Genomic DNA, 14979 nt, shown 5'->3' on the forward strand with positions numbered 1-14979 from the left:
TATCATATATATGAAAGTGAATGGACATTTTTGTATCAACTAGTTTTTCGGTAAGATTGAACCTTTCAACATCTTCACTGCCACTGTGTTTGAACAGGCTTTCTTGTCATGCCCAAAGACTGAAGCTTCGATCACTTTCCCAAAAGCTCCATGCCCAAGCACCTTCCCTGCATGAACAAAGAATAAATACATAGCATGCAAGATTAGAATGCGTCACTGATTATCACATGTTGCTCATGCTGAGAGACTGAGAACAACACAAAGAACAAAGACTCTGCTGCTAATGGAAATTGCATGTTCACATTTAGCTTCACTCTTCAGAACCAACAGACATTACAAATTATAATACAAATATTAGTGTCTTAAATTCTTCACTTTCAAACAGTCAAATCCTTGAGCTTTTATTTTGGTAAAATGCCCACAAAAATGTCCACAAAAAAAGGGAACCTAGCACACTTTACATTCCCGAATCCATGTTAAACTCACAGCGCTTGCAGATATGGAGTTTTGTGAGAAGCAGCATTTACTGTGAACTGAGCCACTTTGAAATTGTTAACATCAGCTGTACACATGTAAATGAGCACAGTGACACAGACTATATATACTTCTTTACTTAAACAACAGCCTGATTTGATAAGATATATCACTGTTTCAGTTTTATTTTGAATACCGGAGCAGGCCCCGTTCTATATTTTAATGTTACATTTGTTTTAAAAAAAAAATACAAAACCTCACGAACCACCCTTTATCACATCATATAAAGATTCCTGAGTACAGTCAAGCCCAATGCTGAAAATGTCTAGACCATAAATATGCTTTACTTCTGGGATCCAAGCCATGAATGTTCTTCATATGGACCAATTTAAAGCCTGTATCAGAGTTTTTAAAATGCACTCTCTGTGAACGTACCGAGGAGCAGTCTGTCTCGGGATATCTCCCACTGGCTGGAGTCGTAGAGCAGGTATTCACACTGCTCCTCAAGCGGCACTTCCCCCGGGTCCATGATGATTGACAGATAGCCTGTCTTGATATCTGCTGGGTTCACCTGCAGGACAACATCATAACAATTACTGATGGATGATACCGCAGCCTATAAGAAGACAGAAACAGCGAGCCTGAGGCGGCTGCGCTCCACATCAGCTCGTAGAATTGCTGACTCCACTACTCATGTTCAGCGCTGAAGTGCTGATATGGTTTGCTCTTATGTTGTACTGAAGGCAAGGCATTGATGTAAGTGCATCTTATTTCTGAAAAGCCTCGCTGGCATCATGGGCAGATTTAAATAATGTTTCTTGTGTAACTATGTTCATTAATAGAGATGTATTGAAGTGTTATGATTGCATGTAAAATGAAGCACATTGTACTGACTCGCTTGACGTTGCAGAAGATAACAAGGAGAAGGACCCAGAAAAAGATGGCGATGACTCCCGTTCCGATGAGAATCACTATTTCTACATTGGTCTTGTCATCAGAGCCTGGCAGACAATACAAGTTATTGTATTAAAGCTTATGATTATAACTGAATATGAAAGTTCACATCTTCTAAACTGATTTAATTTTAATACACGTAGATTCTAGAAGTTTGTTTGGCAAAAATGACAAATATGATTTTTTTTTGACAATTTGTTTTTTCTCAAATTATTATATTATATGCAAATACTAATATTACATATTAGCTGTCATATAACACATTTATTGATGTATACAATGGTAAAGGCAAGATGAATGAAGGTTAGAAAGGGGCTATGTCTGTTAGGGTAAGGGTTTGGGGTCCTCACAGCAAACACATCTTCATAAAGGGACGAAATAAGTTTAATTAAAAATCTCAAATTTTAGTTTTAGTTAGGGTAGAGTAAGGGTGTTGTAATTAAAATTAGCTTGAGAATATTTAAGAACAGACATCAGTGTGTGAAGCCCTCACTATGGTATAAAAACAAATGTGTATGTTGTGTGCTCATCTGTGTACATAAGCTTGAATCTATTGTATATGTTCCACTACAATGTAAATTGAAGGGCAAAGCACAATCCTGAAGTAAGGAGAGTGAACTGTATACTACAGCACCACCTAATGCAAATAAGAGGCTCTCACCGATGACTGACAAAGTGGCGGAGGACTTAACGCAGCCCCTCTGGTTGCAGGCTGTGCAGGTGTACAGACCGGCGTCTTCCTCTCGCACTCGCTGAATGCTGAGAGTCCGATTGGAGTCCTGCAGGAAGATCCCTGAACACATCCACAAAACTGTCAAACACACAATCTGCCAGCCAGCCATGGCTTTAAGGCACAGCATCCTCTTTTGTTATGGCTTTCTTGCCTTGTGTTTTTCTATTTTCTGAACTTTAAGAAAAGGAATCCATAATGATATGTAGCCTGTGATATTCTTTATTTATCAATGCTTTCAGAAAATAAAAAATAATTTTATTGATGCCATAAAAAACTTAGGTGACACTTTATTTTAAGGTCCAATTCTCACTATCAACTAGTTGCTTGTTAGAACGCATATTACTAGCATATTGTCTTATTCTGCATGACCATATTTTAGATCCCTTAATCTAATAAAGAAATTTGTTCAGGGAAAACTCTTATTTAATAATGAATATGTGTTTCCTATTCTAGAGTATTACCAAAAGTTTATAATTCTTAACAAAAACGATTTTTAAGTTTAAAAATCTAAATAAATGTAAAAATCTAAAGGACCATTTTAGTACTATGAAGAACCTTTTGTATAATGGAAGGTTCCACGGATGTTTGATGTTCTTCATGGAACAATAAAGAACTTTTATTTTTAAAATTGTGGTGTAAAAAGTGCACTTGGATCTTAGTCCACCTTACCAACTTTTCTGTGCTCTGTTCTTTGACAAATGACTCAAAATCAAATACAATTTGTGAACCAAGATATCTTATGGGTTGCGTGCCACAATTTAAAGGGATAGATCACCCAAAAATGAAAATTCTGTCATTAATTACTCACCCTCGTGTCGTTCTAAACCCGTAAGACCTCCGTTCATCTTCGGAACACAAATTAAGATATTTTTGATGAATTCTGAGAGCTCTTTGACCCTCCCATAGACAGCAATGTAATTACCACGATCAAGGTCCAGAAACATAGCAAGGAGATCGGTAAAATAATCCATGTGACATCAGGGGTTCAACCATAATTTTACGAAGCTACGAGAATACGTTTTGTACGCAAAGAAAAAAAAACGACTTTATTCAACAATTCGTTAGATAGAGAGTATCCACTGAACGTAAACAGCGTATGCTGTTCTGTGTCAGCTGCGTCACGCGCATACGTTGTTTTCGTTCAAATCAAAGCGTAAACAGTGTAGAAAACATATGCGCATGACGCAGCTGACACAGAACAGCATACGCTGTTTACGTTCAGTGGATACTCTCCAAAATGGCACCAGGGTGACGTGGAGGAGACGAATTGTTGAATAAAGTCGTTTTTTTTTTTCTTTGCGTACAAAAAGTATTCTCGTAGCTTCGTAAAATTACGGTTGAACCCCTGATGTCACATGGATTATTTTACCGATCTCCTTGCTATGTTTCTGGACCTTGATCGTGGTAATTACATTGCTGTCTATGGGAGGGTCAAAGAGCTCTCAGAATTCATCAAAAATATCTTAATTTGTGTTCCGAAGTCTTACGGGTTTAGAATGACATGAGAGTGAGTAATTAATTTTTGGGTGAACTAACCCTTTAAGTCAGCCACAGCCATTATAGGCAGATTATACCATTTGGCTGGTATTGGGTGTTCATTACCCTTCTGACAAAGCAATGCATTTAAAACATAACAAATAATATATTATTATTTATATCACAATATAATCCTCATTATAATGGACCTAACTTTTCTGTCATTTTAATGTGTTCTAATAAAATCGAAGTTCAGCTCAGGTTTAATATGCGACAATAAACGGACCTTTTGTCTAGTAGTGTTTATTTATGCATTCATGTTCACTTCAAAACAGTATGTTTAAGTTCTGACAATACATTTAAAATATAGCCACAAGCAGCAATTCTCAGGGTCCAAGCACCCATGTGGAGTCAATTTTATCTTATGTTCTTCTTAAAGCAAAGTCCATCTTATATTTTCACTGATGGTTTGACGAAACAGATTGCAGTCACACACTGGTGTCAAAAGGGTCAACAGACTTCCAAAGGAAATCACTCCCTCTTACTGTTAGACTGAAAGAGAAGTATAACCCTCTGAAATTAAAGGGGTCATATGATGCGATTTCAAGTTTTTCTTTGTCTTTGGAGTGTTACAAGCTGTTTGTGCATATATATGATCCGTAAAGTTGCAAAGACTAAAGTCTCAAACCCAAAGACATATTCTTTATAAAAGTTACAACTCATCCATGCCTTCCTAAAATGCCTCATTCAAACACGCCCCCACATGTCTACGTGACTGTGTTGGAAGATTTGCATAACACCGCCCAAATGTTTATGCAAAGAAAGAAGGCATAACTTTTATTCTCGCTGTAGTATTGTTGCCGCCGCCTCGATGTCGTGGAGACACTATGTGTTTCCAAATATGGTAAGGGGCGTAACATTTCCATCACACATTTGAGGTATTCGGCCAATCACAATGCACTGGATAACTGGCCAATCAGAGCACACTGCGCTTTTCAGAATGATGAGTTTTGTAAAAATCGACGCGTTTCAGAAAGGCGGGGCAGCGAGGAGCAACAATAATGTAAGGTATGTGGAAAAGAATGTGTTTTTTGGACCTTAAACCGCGTAAACACATTGCATTACACTAAATACACAAAATAATGTTCTTTTTAGCATTGTCATATGACCCCTTTAATTTTTCCTGTCAAAAGATATGTAATCAGGTGATATGTAGTGTATTAAATTACACAATTGCGTGTCAACAAGCAGATGTTGACTGGTGCACTATGCTTGCATGTTATTTTAGCTTGCAAAAAGGATTTTAATCATACATTTGTACAAATTATAATGTAGTAATACTGTGATGAAAAAAATACTGCAGAACAAATTGTCATATTACTGAAAACAACATTAGAAAAAAACAAATAAACTGAATAGTTCTAGGACTGCAGATGTTGCAAGCTAGTTTATATAAGAATGTGCTCACGAGAATGTTGCTCATACCACAGTACTAAATAATTGTGCCTTTAAAGAAATGTTATAGTATATATTATCTTAAAAGAGACAAATAAAAGCGTTTCTTCATTTTAAATGTACAGAAAGATTGGGATATATAAGTTATAAGAACACTGAATGATCTATGAGCATTTAATAGATTTCAAGTATATAAAACTATATCACCACTGTGCCATAATTCTACAAACATACTGGTTCTAAGCATTTATTTATCACGGAAACTAATGGAAACTTGATTTGCAAAAATGATTTGGATAACTTTTTGTCATGGGTGTCTGGGGATGATGTGTGCTATCAAAGGGCTTTGAAAACTGAAATGTATGGAATCTCTTGTATGGCCTTAATCAAGGATTTATAGGAAATAGTCATTTTGATTCTTGCCCTTTTCCATTCTATGACACACTTATTGCAAATTGTAGCAGGAGAAAGCAACCCACCAACCCATAATAATCAGATACTTGCTATAGGCACAGTGCTGAAATTTTAATTATGTCTGTATTGGATCTATAAAATCTATCTAGAAAAACATCTGTGGCTTTGCTATGAACTGAATTAGCTGAGCAAAAAAAGTTGAACTCGTATTCCAGTCACACAGTGACCTTCTGCTAATAGCTCTTGAACTCAGTTTTTTCCCGATATAATATCCTCCCCATAACACCTATCAACAAACAGCACTGTACATGCACTGCATGTGAATTCACTTACAGCCCACAAGCAACCCACATACATTCCCAGAGCTGTTTTTTTTGTTTGTGATATGCTATTATAGTATAGTCCAGAGTTCCATTCAACTTCCAATCCAAAAGATCTCCAGTACATTAGCATGACTTGAGTGCTTTTTCCAGCACCAGAATTCAATTTTGTGTGTGTTAGTATGTGCTCATGAATAAGCGTGTTCCTATTCAAATGTGCTAAGCTAGAAGGGGTTGCTGTGGTGAGTATAATGTAATCTGTAATGGAAGTGTTTTGGAATAGCACATTTATGTTAATTTGAAGGGGGCTGAACAACATGCAGAGAAATGGAGAGGAAATCAAACTGAAGAATATATGGTTAATTTTAAAGCAAACAATGGTATATCTATATAATGCAATACCTTAAATCTATACTTATTACTTCACATATCCTGTCAAACTCACAATCTGTACATTATTACTACTGAACCTCAGAAGGAGTTTACTGGATTTTTATGTTTTCTCTGAGATTTTGCCAGTTCTAAACTCACTGCTGCAGTGGTGTCCTGGGTGGTTGCCAGGTCATTGATATGTGATTGCTAGGGTATTCTGTATGTTTAGTGCATCGCTATGCAGCTGTAATGTTTGGGTTGGTAACAAGGGTGATGCCAGGTGATTGCAAGGGCATTGCTATGTGGCTGCTTAAGTACAGGAAGTATTTTAGTAAGGATGATTTTTTGGCACATGGCTATGCAGTTGCCAGAATGTTCTAGGTGGTTGCTAGATTTTTCTGTGTGGTTGCCAGGTGGTTTTGGGTCCTGTTGTTATATGATTACTAGGGTTTTATGGGTGAATGCTAAATGTTTTCTACACTGTAAAATGTGGTAACCAGTAATCGTTACCTTAAAAACCTATTTCTACCTGATTTAACTCATAAAATGAGTTTTATTGGTATATATTTAGTGTGGTATTTATTTAGTGTGATTCAGTGATAAATTCTATTTTTGAAACTTGAATTAAACCAGTCAATATGGACTGGTTTGTGACCATTTTTAGGTTTTAATATTTTTTTCTGGGTGGCTGCTTATGGCCTAATTCAAAAGAATTCACAAATCAATGTCTCTATGATATTCAGGTCTTTACAAATAGGGAATTCATTTTATTGCTATGTATAGTATAATATAGTATAGTATAAGCTTGCCTTAGCAAACACCCTGGTCCCACTTTATATGAGATGTCTTTAAAACTGCAGTCCGTAACTTTTGGCGCTCTAGCGGTTAATAAACAGAACTGGGTGCATCTTGCGGAAGAACATTGTAGCCGGAGCTACTTCTCTCTGTTTATGTCTATGAGGAATCACGCAGGTACTGGGCTACTCCGCAGCGGTACCCGTCTAAAATAATCTGCATATAAACACATATTATAGGTGCACCGTAGTGATTTAGGACAAGCAAAAACCACGGTTTGGAACATGGATTCATGGTGTACTCGATTATTATATACATTTTGTAAATTTTGAACACAAAAAAGTTACGGACTGCAGCTTTAACTACTGTGTAATTACAGCAAATATATATATCTTTTTTTTTTTTCAATTAATGCAAAAAAAATATTGTTTGGTACAATGTGTTTATTGTGTTCATGTTGTTTTGCAAAACACTTTTGCTGCTGTTGAGGTGGGATATATATATATATAGATAAGGTTAGAGACAGGTTTCATGGTATGGTTAGGTTCATGGTTGGTTATGGGGTAGGGTAACAGTATAATCATAGATGTAATTACACATATTAATTACAGATGTACATACAGGTATTTTTTTTAAATATAAGGACAAAGTAAAAACATGTATGTACACAGTAAGTACACTGTTTAAAATGATCAATTTGGTCCCACTTTATATTGGACCTGAATGACTAACCTGATATCTGGTGAAGTGGTTGGTTATCTTTAAACCAGGACAGCTGGGGAGAGGGTGTGCCCTCGACATCGCACTCCATCTGCAGCGACTCGCTCACATTCACTGTCTGATTGGTGGGGTTGTTACGGTATCGAGGTGCCTCCAGTGCTGGAACGGACATAGGAAAAGAGAGAATATGCCTTTAGTTTTGGTTAGATCTTCACTGATAAAGCACTTGTAGTGCCAGTGACATACAGACACATTATACACACACTGGACATTTTTGATATTGGACAATAACAGTTCCCCCATGAATAAAAGAGGGTGTATCAGTTTCAAAATGTACAGACAGCCTGGACAGTGGACAATGCAAAGTCAAATTTACAAAATACAGATTCAACCTCCAAAACCTAGTGGGACAATATATATATTTTAGGAATCCCGAAGATATCTTGTTTCATAAATTGTAAATATACTTCTTTCATTCAATAATAATAAGTATTTATAAAACAATGTTCCATCTGTTAAAATGGAACTATTTGGATCTATTTTAGTATTTGTGTGTCATATTTTAGTTTTTAGTAGAATATTCAGTAATTAGCTTAGCAACACTAATGCCGAACTCCATTGGAATCGTATGTAAGTATCTTTAATACATGATTAACTACTTAAAGCATTCAAGTCACTTTCAAGTTTAGGTGCTACCTTAAAAGTCAACTTTGTATGTAAGTAGCAAACAGAAAGCTGACAGCAGGAACGTCCCTGGACTTATAAAAACTAAAACTGATCATCGATTGACCTTCACCTTTGACTGGGATGTACTTGCGGTGGCAATGTTTCTCCCCACTGCGCCGGTTCTGCACCTCACACACGTAGTTTCCCTCGTCCTGCAGCTGGATGTTGGTAATCGTAAGCTCCAGCACCCAGTTGTTGCTGGTGGTCTGGAATGAAAGCTTTCCCCCCAGAGACTCTGTGTATTGGTGCAGACTTTTGCAGTCCAGCTCTGGAGGAACAGCCTGCGGGTCCAGGCGGTACCACCGCAGGTTCTCATAGGTGTTATTATCTGCATTACACTTCAGCCGTACCAGGTCCTGCTCGAGTGGATCCTCCGAGGGCTCCATCTCTATCCCGAATCCCTCTGGGATAGCTGAATAGAAAATGAACATGAATAATAAGAAAAATAATGGCACCCATCTTCTGGATTAACCACACAACATAGCATACTCGTGGCTCTTTCTGTACACTGTAATTTTTAAATCATTTTAATGGTAAATAACTGTAAAAAATGCTACACTGAAAACCTGTTAAGTGGATGCACAACAGCTTTGGCGCTATGTATTGTGATTATTGTTTAATTTTGAACAAGATTTGATTTCATGTGCAAGAAAAGCGGTCAGTTTTGCTGCCAGATCTCGATTACCACATTGTATTATTGTATTTAATATAAAACTAATGTGTAAACATGTCAAATTGATGTGTGTGTGTGTGTGTGTGTGGCAACATCTCTACTTCTGAATGAACACCTGGCTTGGTGTTTCTCATTTGTCATCTCTGATCAATTAGATTGCATACACAGTGAAAGTATGGAAGCCTGGAACCACAATGTGAAAAAAAGAAGAAGAAAAATGAAGTTGGGGGGAAAATAATGTCTTAGATCATTCCTGAGCCTAAGATTTTTTTCTCTTTCTCTCTTTCTGAATTTCTTTTTCTCTCCAAAAACTCTCTTGTTTTCTCTCTTTCTCGCTTGTTTTTCCTTCAATTTATCCTTATTGCATTTACCAAAATGTATGTTACAATAAATTGCCTGGAGATGAGTGCTGTACTTACATTTACATTTACATTTAGTCATTTTGCAGACGCTTTTATCCAAAGCGACTTACAATTTGGGGATACATAAAGCGATTCTTCTTAAAGAGGCAAACAGATACAGGAAGTGCTTGTAATACCAAGTTTCTAGACATTGTTCAAATAAGTACAAGCTAGAAAGAGAAGGAATAAATAAAGAGAGAATTTTTTTTTAAAGAAAAAGCAGAAATGAAGTCTGCTTTGTTGACAGCTGACTGACAATTCCAGAGACCCACAGAGAAAGAAAGAGGTGCAGTAGAGGATGTAGAGATAGGATGCAGGTTAGCAACATTGCGTTGCCGTCTGCGTGTGACCTTAGAGCGTTGTCGAGAGACAACCGGAATGTGTTGGAAACACATGATAGAGGTGGAAAAGAGAGGACAGAAACGGAGAGTGTGTACAGGGAAGAAAAAAATTATACTTAAGTGGCTAGGCGATTTCGTTGCTCGGTGAAGTCGCGCAGGTAAAGTCGCAGGTCTTTACACTCGTTGGTCTTAACACAAGGAGGCCTGAATGCTTCCGCTGATGCTTCTGCGTCAGCGCACAGACATAAGGTAAATACACAGTCTAAAAGACTAAAGTGAAAACAGGTGCAGCCGTCTGTCTCTTCTGTTGACTAATCGCTTGGCCCGACTAATCGCTTTATACTTCTAGGTATAAAGTACTTTCTTCCAGACCTGAATGGCTACCATGTGTTGGTCCGGACTCTAAAGAGCTAAAAATGGTTCGGTTACTGGCCTTAACATTGCTTAAGAGAGCAAGAGATTTGCAAGCCCTTTCAGTTGCCTCTTCCTGCATAGACTTTGTCCCTGAGTTGGACATTGAACCTAGACTAGACTATATTCGGAAGATGCCTTCCTCTACCACCAATCATCGGGAAATGTTACAAATCTGCCTGGAAGAGAACGTGTGTCTGTATTGTCTTAAAGCAAGGCAAGGAGGATAGTTTGAGTGTGCCAAAGACTCTTCAAGGATCGCAGCTAGAGAATTACAGAAGATTGTTGAGTCAACAGATAAAAAATCAATACCTGACTGCCACTGTTAGAAATCTTATAGTGGGCAATGGATGGATCTTCCATCAGGGCAATGATCCAAAACATCAAAATCAACAAAAAATGTGTCACTGAGCGCAACATTAAACTTCTGCCATGGCTTTTCCAGTCCCCTGACCTGAATCCAATAGAAAACTTAAGCGGAGATTCTGTATGGAGGAATGGTCTCTGGTCTCTTGTCAGGTGTTCTTCTATAACTCAGCAGGCATTATAGGAGAGACTCAGAGCTATTATCTTGGGGTGCCATTAACTGTGGCCAATTTGTATTAGAGAAAGCATTTATTTCATTTTTCCAGCTTTCCACCAATTCAATAAAAGGTTGGGTTTTTGTCAATGTTTTGAATAAAAGATCAACAGGATTAACAACCTAGATTTATTTTCACAGGCTTCTTTGTTTATATTTACAAAGGGTGTCAATAATTCAGAACACGACTGTATTAGTATTTACCTCAGATGAACTTTGATTCATATGTCTTTCTTTTTAATGCCTATGTTTTATAGGTGGTTGTCAGTATATTACAAGGGTAACAGATTTTTAGTAATTCGGTATATTACCATTATTTCAGGTCATAAAATGTTTTTTTTTTTACTTTTTCCTGTTATTTATCAATCTATAAAACTTAAAAATTTGCTTCTATATTTTTTACGGTAAAGTTCTGGCAAACACAGCTGCTTTTTACTGTAAATTACACCAACTTTTTACAGTGTATGGTTAATACTGAGGGTGTCAAGTTGCACACACACGAGGAACGAGGAGACGCTGGAGAATACGTTTAACAGGACTTTATTACCACCAAGGAACCAAGGGAGACGAACACAGGAAGACGTTCAACAGCGGACAGAGAACTAGGGACTGGGAACACTTTAAATACTACAAAGGGGATGACGAGACACACCTGGGATCAATGAACCATCATGGGGAACACCTGGGACAAATTAAACATGGGAAAGGAACACCTGGGGAGCAAGACACAGACAAAACATGGAACAGAGTCTGACAGAGGGTTAAAGTTTTTATGAAATAGAAGTGATCATCTTTTTCCCTATTGTGAAGTATAGATCCAAGTGAAATGGATTCTTGAACAAGAAAAAAATGTAGGGCAAAAAAAGGATATGCACAAACACATCATTTAAAATAAACGCTTCAAGAACCGTCAATTTTGATTTCATGGTGATTTAAGCATGAGCTATTGTGATGTTATTGAAAAGCCATACAGTTTTGTTTGGCACAAAAGTGTTGCTGAAACTCACTGGTCACGTAGAAATAGATCAATCGTTCATCTCTTCCCACTTTGTTCTCTGCTGAGCACTTGTACATAGCCGACACATTGGCGCTCTGAATAACCAAACGGCTGACAGTCTGTGGAAACAACAGAAGCAATTTCAAAGACTGACTTGTTTTCATTTGGATCACAGGCAAAAAAAAAAAAAAACATTGTTAAAGGGATAGTTCATCCAAAAATTAAATCGGTTAATTATTTACTTGTGTTGTTGTTTCAAACCTGTATAGATATTCTGTATAGAAATTAGAAAACCTTCCGTGGAACACAAAAGAAGATGTTTTGAAAAACAAGTCAGTGAGATTCAATCCCTTTTTGTGCTCAATAGAAGAAAGAGGTTCAGAATGAAATACAAGAGTAAATAAATTGTGATTTTTACTTTTTTGGTGAACTATCCCTTTAAGCTGTATACTGTATTAGTCTCTCTTTCCCCTGCCACTCCTATTCCCAGGGTCACACACAGGAAATGACCTCACAGGTGTGACAGAAAACAGGAAGAGACTGCTGTGTTAATGTGTGTTTATTCCTTCTCCATCCAGGAAGCAAGAACTGGAAGATGGATTTAAATATTTTGAAAGTGGAAATTGTAACGCATTCGCCCCCACCACCTACCTCAACCTAGATGTCAAGTTTCGGATATCTGGTGTCACATAAAACACTCAGGGTTCAGATTGCGGGCACATAAATTTGGTTCAGACATTTATGGGAAATTTTCAGGATATAAGAATAATTCAAACAGGAAGTGAACCTTTTCTTTGCCGTCCACCATCTCAGTCAAAGTTTCAATACTCTCGATAGGATTGACAGCGTGTTCAGGATCCAAACCTATCCAGTTTTGACAGATGGGAATCTTGTCTCGTTGACCCCTTCGACCCCTGTGAAAATGAAAACACAACTATGAATACCATAGGAGTAGGACAGATATGGACAAAACGTCTGTGGACAAAACATCAGTCTCATTGCATTTATAAACTCTAAGAATATTACTCCCTAAATTGTGTGTGGGAAAGAGAAAGAGGGAGAGGAGAGCGGGAATATCAGATGCAGGATGCGCACATTGACAGTTCCCACACCAGGAAGAGCTTTTAGATGCATCTGCCTTCCTGCGTGTGATGAGAGCTAAGCAAGGAATGACAAACGAAGGCCACACATGAGCATTAGCCTTTGATTCGTTTAAAAGAATTAACACAATGGGTATGTTGCAAAACCTAGTAAGCTGTCTACCTAGAAAGCATTTTAAGGCATAATACAGCACATCCCGACACAAGGCTTGGTTGAAAATGGTATTGAATCAAATCACATTCCAGGGGGCCCCCAATCTGACCAGGGCCCTTTGAATCACCCCAACCTTCCCTCCCTCTTCAGCTGTACACACGATATAAGGTAGCATTTTATCTGTCCTTTACAAACAAGGCAATCCTACAACACACTGCAGTAAGCTCAGTGGAAAAAAAAAGAAGAATCTTTCAAATTGGCAAGAGATGTCATAAATATAGTAATGTACAGTAGATATAGTAGATAGAAGAAAAATGTATATAAAGAGTTTAATCTAATTAAAAATGATTAGTTTCACCCAATTTGTGTGTGCTCCTTTGAAAAGAAGGCAATTCCAGAATGCACTGCACTGAACTTAGTCAAACATATTGGAATTTAATAAAATAAATGTATGGCCTGTTTACAAAATTTAAAAAAAAAACACCTTTTGACTTGTCTTCCTATCTTGGATAAGTTTTTTCACTAAGCTTGTTGCAGTGCATTCTGGGATTGTCTTCTCTCGCAGTGCTGTCTTAAAAATGTATCTTAAAAAACAGCATATTTATAATATCTCCTGACCTCTTCACAATCTTCTATGATTTTATTCATTCAGCTTGTAGCAATGCATTATGGGATTGTATTTTTGGTAACACTTTAGTATAAGTCCAATTCTCACTATGAATTAGTTGCTTATTAGCATGCTTATTATTAAGATATTGGCTGTTTATTAGTACTTATAAAGCACATATTCTGCATGACCATATTCTACATCCCTAATCCTACCCAATACCTAAACTTAATTATTACCTTAACTATTAATAAGCAGCAAATTAGGAGTTTGAGGCAAAAGTCAGCTAATGGTTTGCTAATAGTGAGAATTTTATCTTAAAATAAAGTGTGACCGTAGTTTTCATTAAAGATACTTACATTGCTAACTATATTATTGATAAAAGATATATTATTATGTTCACGCCAACAGATGATACATTTCTGTTCATTTTAAGTGCGCACTGCAGTTTTATCATCTTCTGCCTTAAATGTTCAAGCTCTTAAAAGAGTAGATTCTGACTGGCTGTCAATGTTTGAAAATCATTCTGCAAGTGATTCCGGTGATATCGTTCCTCCACTGTTGGGGGTAACGCATTACAAGTAGCGCGAGTTACGTAATCAGATTACTTTTTTCAAGTAACTAGTAAAGTAACGCATTACTTTTTAATTTACAAGAGAATATCTGAGTTACTTTTTCAAATAAGTAACAAAAGTTACTTTTTTTTCCAATTTATTGATTGAAAGCTCTCCTGTCCTCATGTTGAGAGAAATCAGAAGATGTTACTGTAGTTCTAAAATAAATATGATTATGCATTAATTCATCTCACTCACAAAAAAAAAAAAAACAGATTCAGTATTCCTCAAAATGAATAAAATAATGCAACTCAGAATATGATGCAAACCTGCAATAATTAAATGTTAAACAACACAAATATCCTTTATGTATTTAATCCCATTCTATTAACCAATGTCTTTGCTTCTGACCTTCGATGATCCAGTGCAAACATACTAAGCAAAAATTACTCTAGACAAACATTTGTGTGTCTTTTTTTATTGCTGAAGTGTGTTGAAATTTCTTCTTCTGCATTCTACTGTACGGACGTAAATTTACTTTCCCTTCAGCCTGAGGCTTATTTATTTCACTTTTGGTGTGAAAAGGCTTTTATATTTGCCAAAAATAGAACTTTTTTATTTTAAAAACAAACAAGCAAGCCCTGTCCAGATTTAAAAAGTAAGGCAAAAGTAACGTAATGCATTACTCTCAGCTGTGAGAGTGTAGAAGTGATGTGGAAGCA

At 36.9% G+C, this 14979-nt stretch overlaps 1 protein-coding gene across 1 annotated transcript in view; it reads right to left on the minus strand.

Moving 5' to 3' along the window:
* Positions 1 to 14979, minus strand: part of LOC107660442 (vascular endothelial growth factor receptor 3-like) — a 55547-nt gene that overhangs the window by 10123 nt on the left and 30445 nt on the right. Inside the window, exons 10-17 of the mRNA XM_016449746.1 lie at positions 12630 to 12756; positions 11853 to 11961; positions 8510 to 8851; positions 7726 to 7872; positions 2090 to 2221; positions 1369 to 1475; positions 910 to 1045; positions 63 to 167 (exon numbers count right to left, since the gene is read on the minus strand). Coding sequence (XP_016305232.1) covers positions 63 to 167; positions 910 to 1045; positions 1369 to 1475; positions 2090 to 2221; positions 7726 to 7872; positions 8510 to 8851; positions 11853 to 11961; positions 12630 to 12756 — 1205 coding nt within the window. The remainder of the gene's footprint in view (positions 1 to 62; positions 168 to 909; positions 1046 to 1368; positions 1476 to 2089; positions 2222 to 7725; positions 7873 to 8509; positions 8852 to 11852; positions 11962 to 12629; positions 12757 to 14979) is intronic.

The sequence above is a fragment of the Sinocyclocheilus anshuiensis genome, unplaced genomic scaffold, assembly GCF_001515605.1.
Source record: "Sinocyclocheilus anshuiensis isolate Anshui unplaced genomic scaffold, SAMN03320099.WGS_v1.1 scaffold1763, whole genome shotgun sequence".
Taxonomy (NCBI): Eukaryota; Metazoa; Chordata; class Actinopteri; order Cypriniformes; family Cyprinidae; genus Sinocyclocheilus; species Sinocyclocheilus anshuiensis.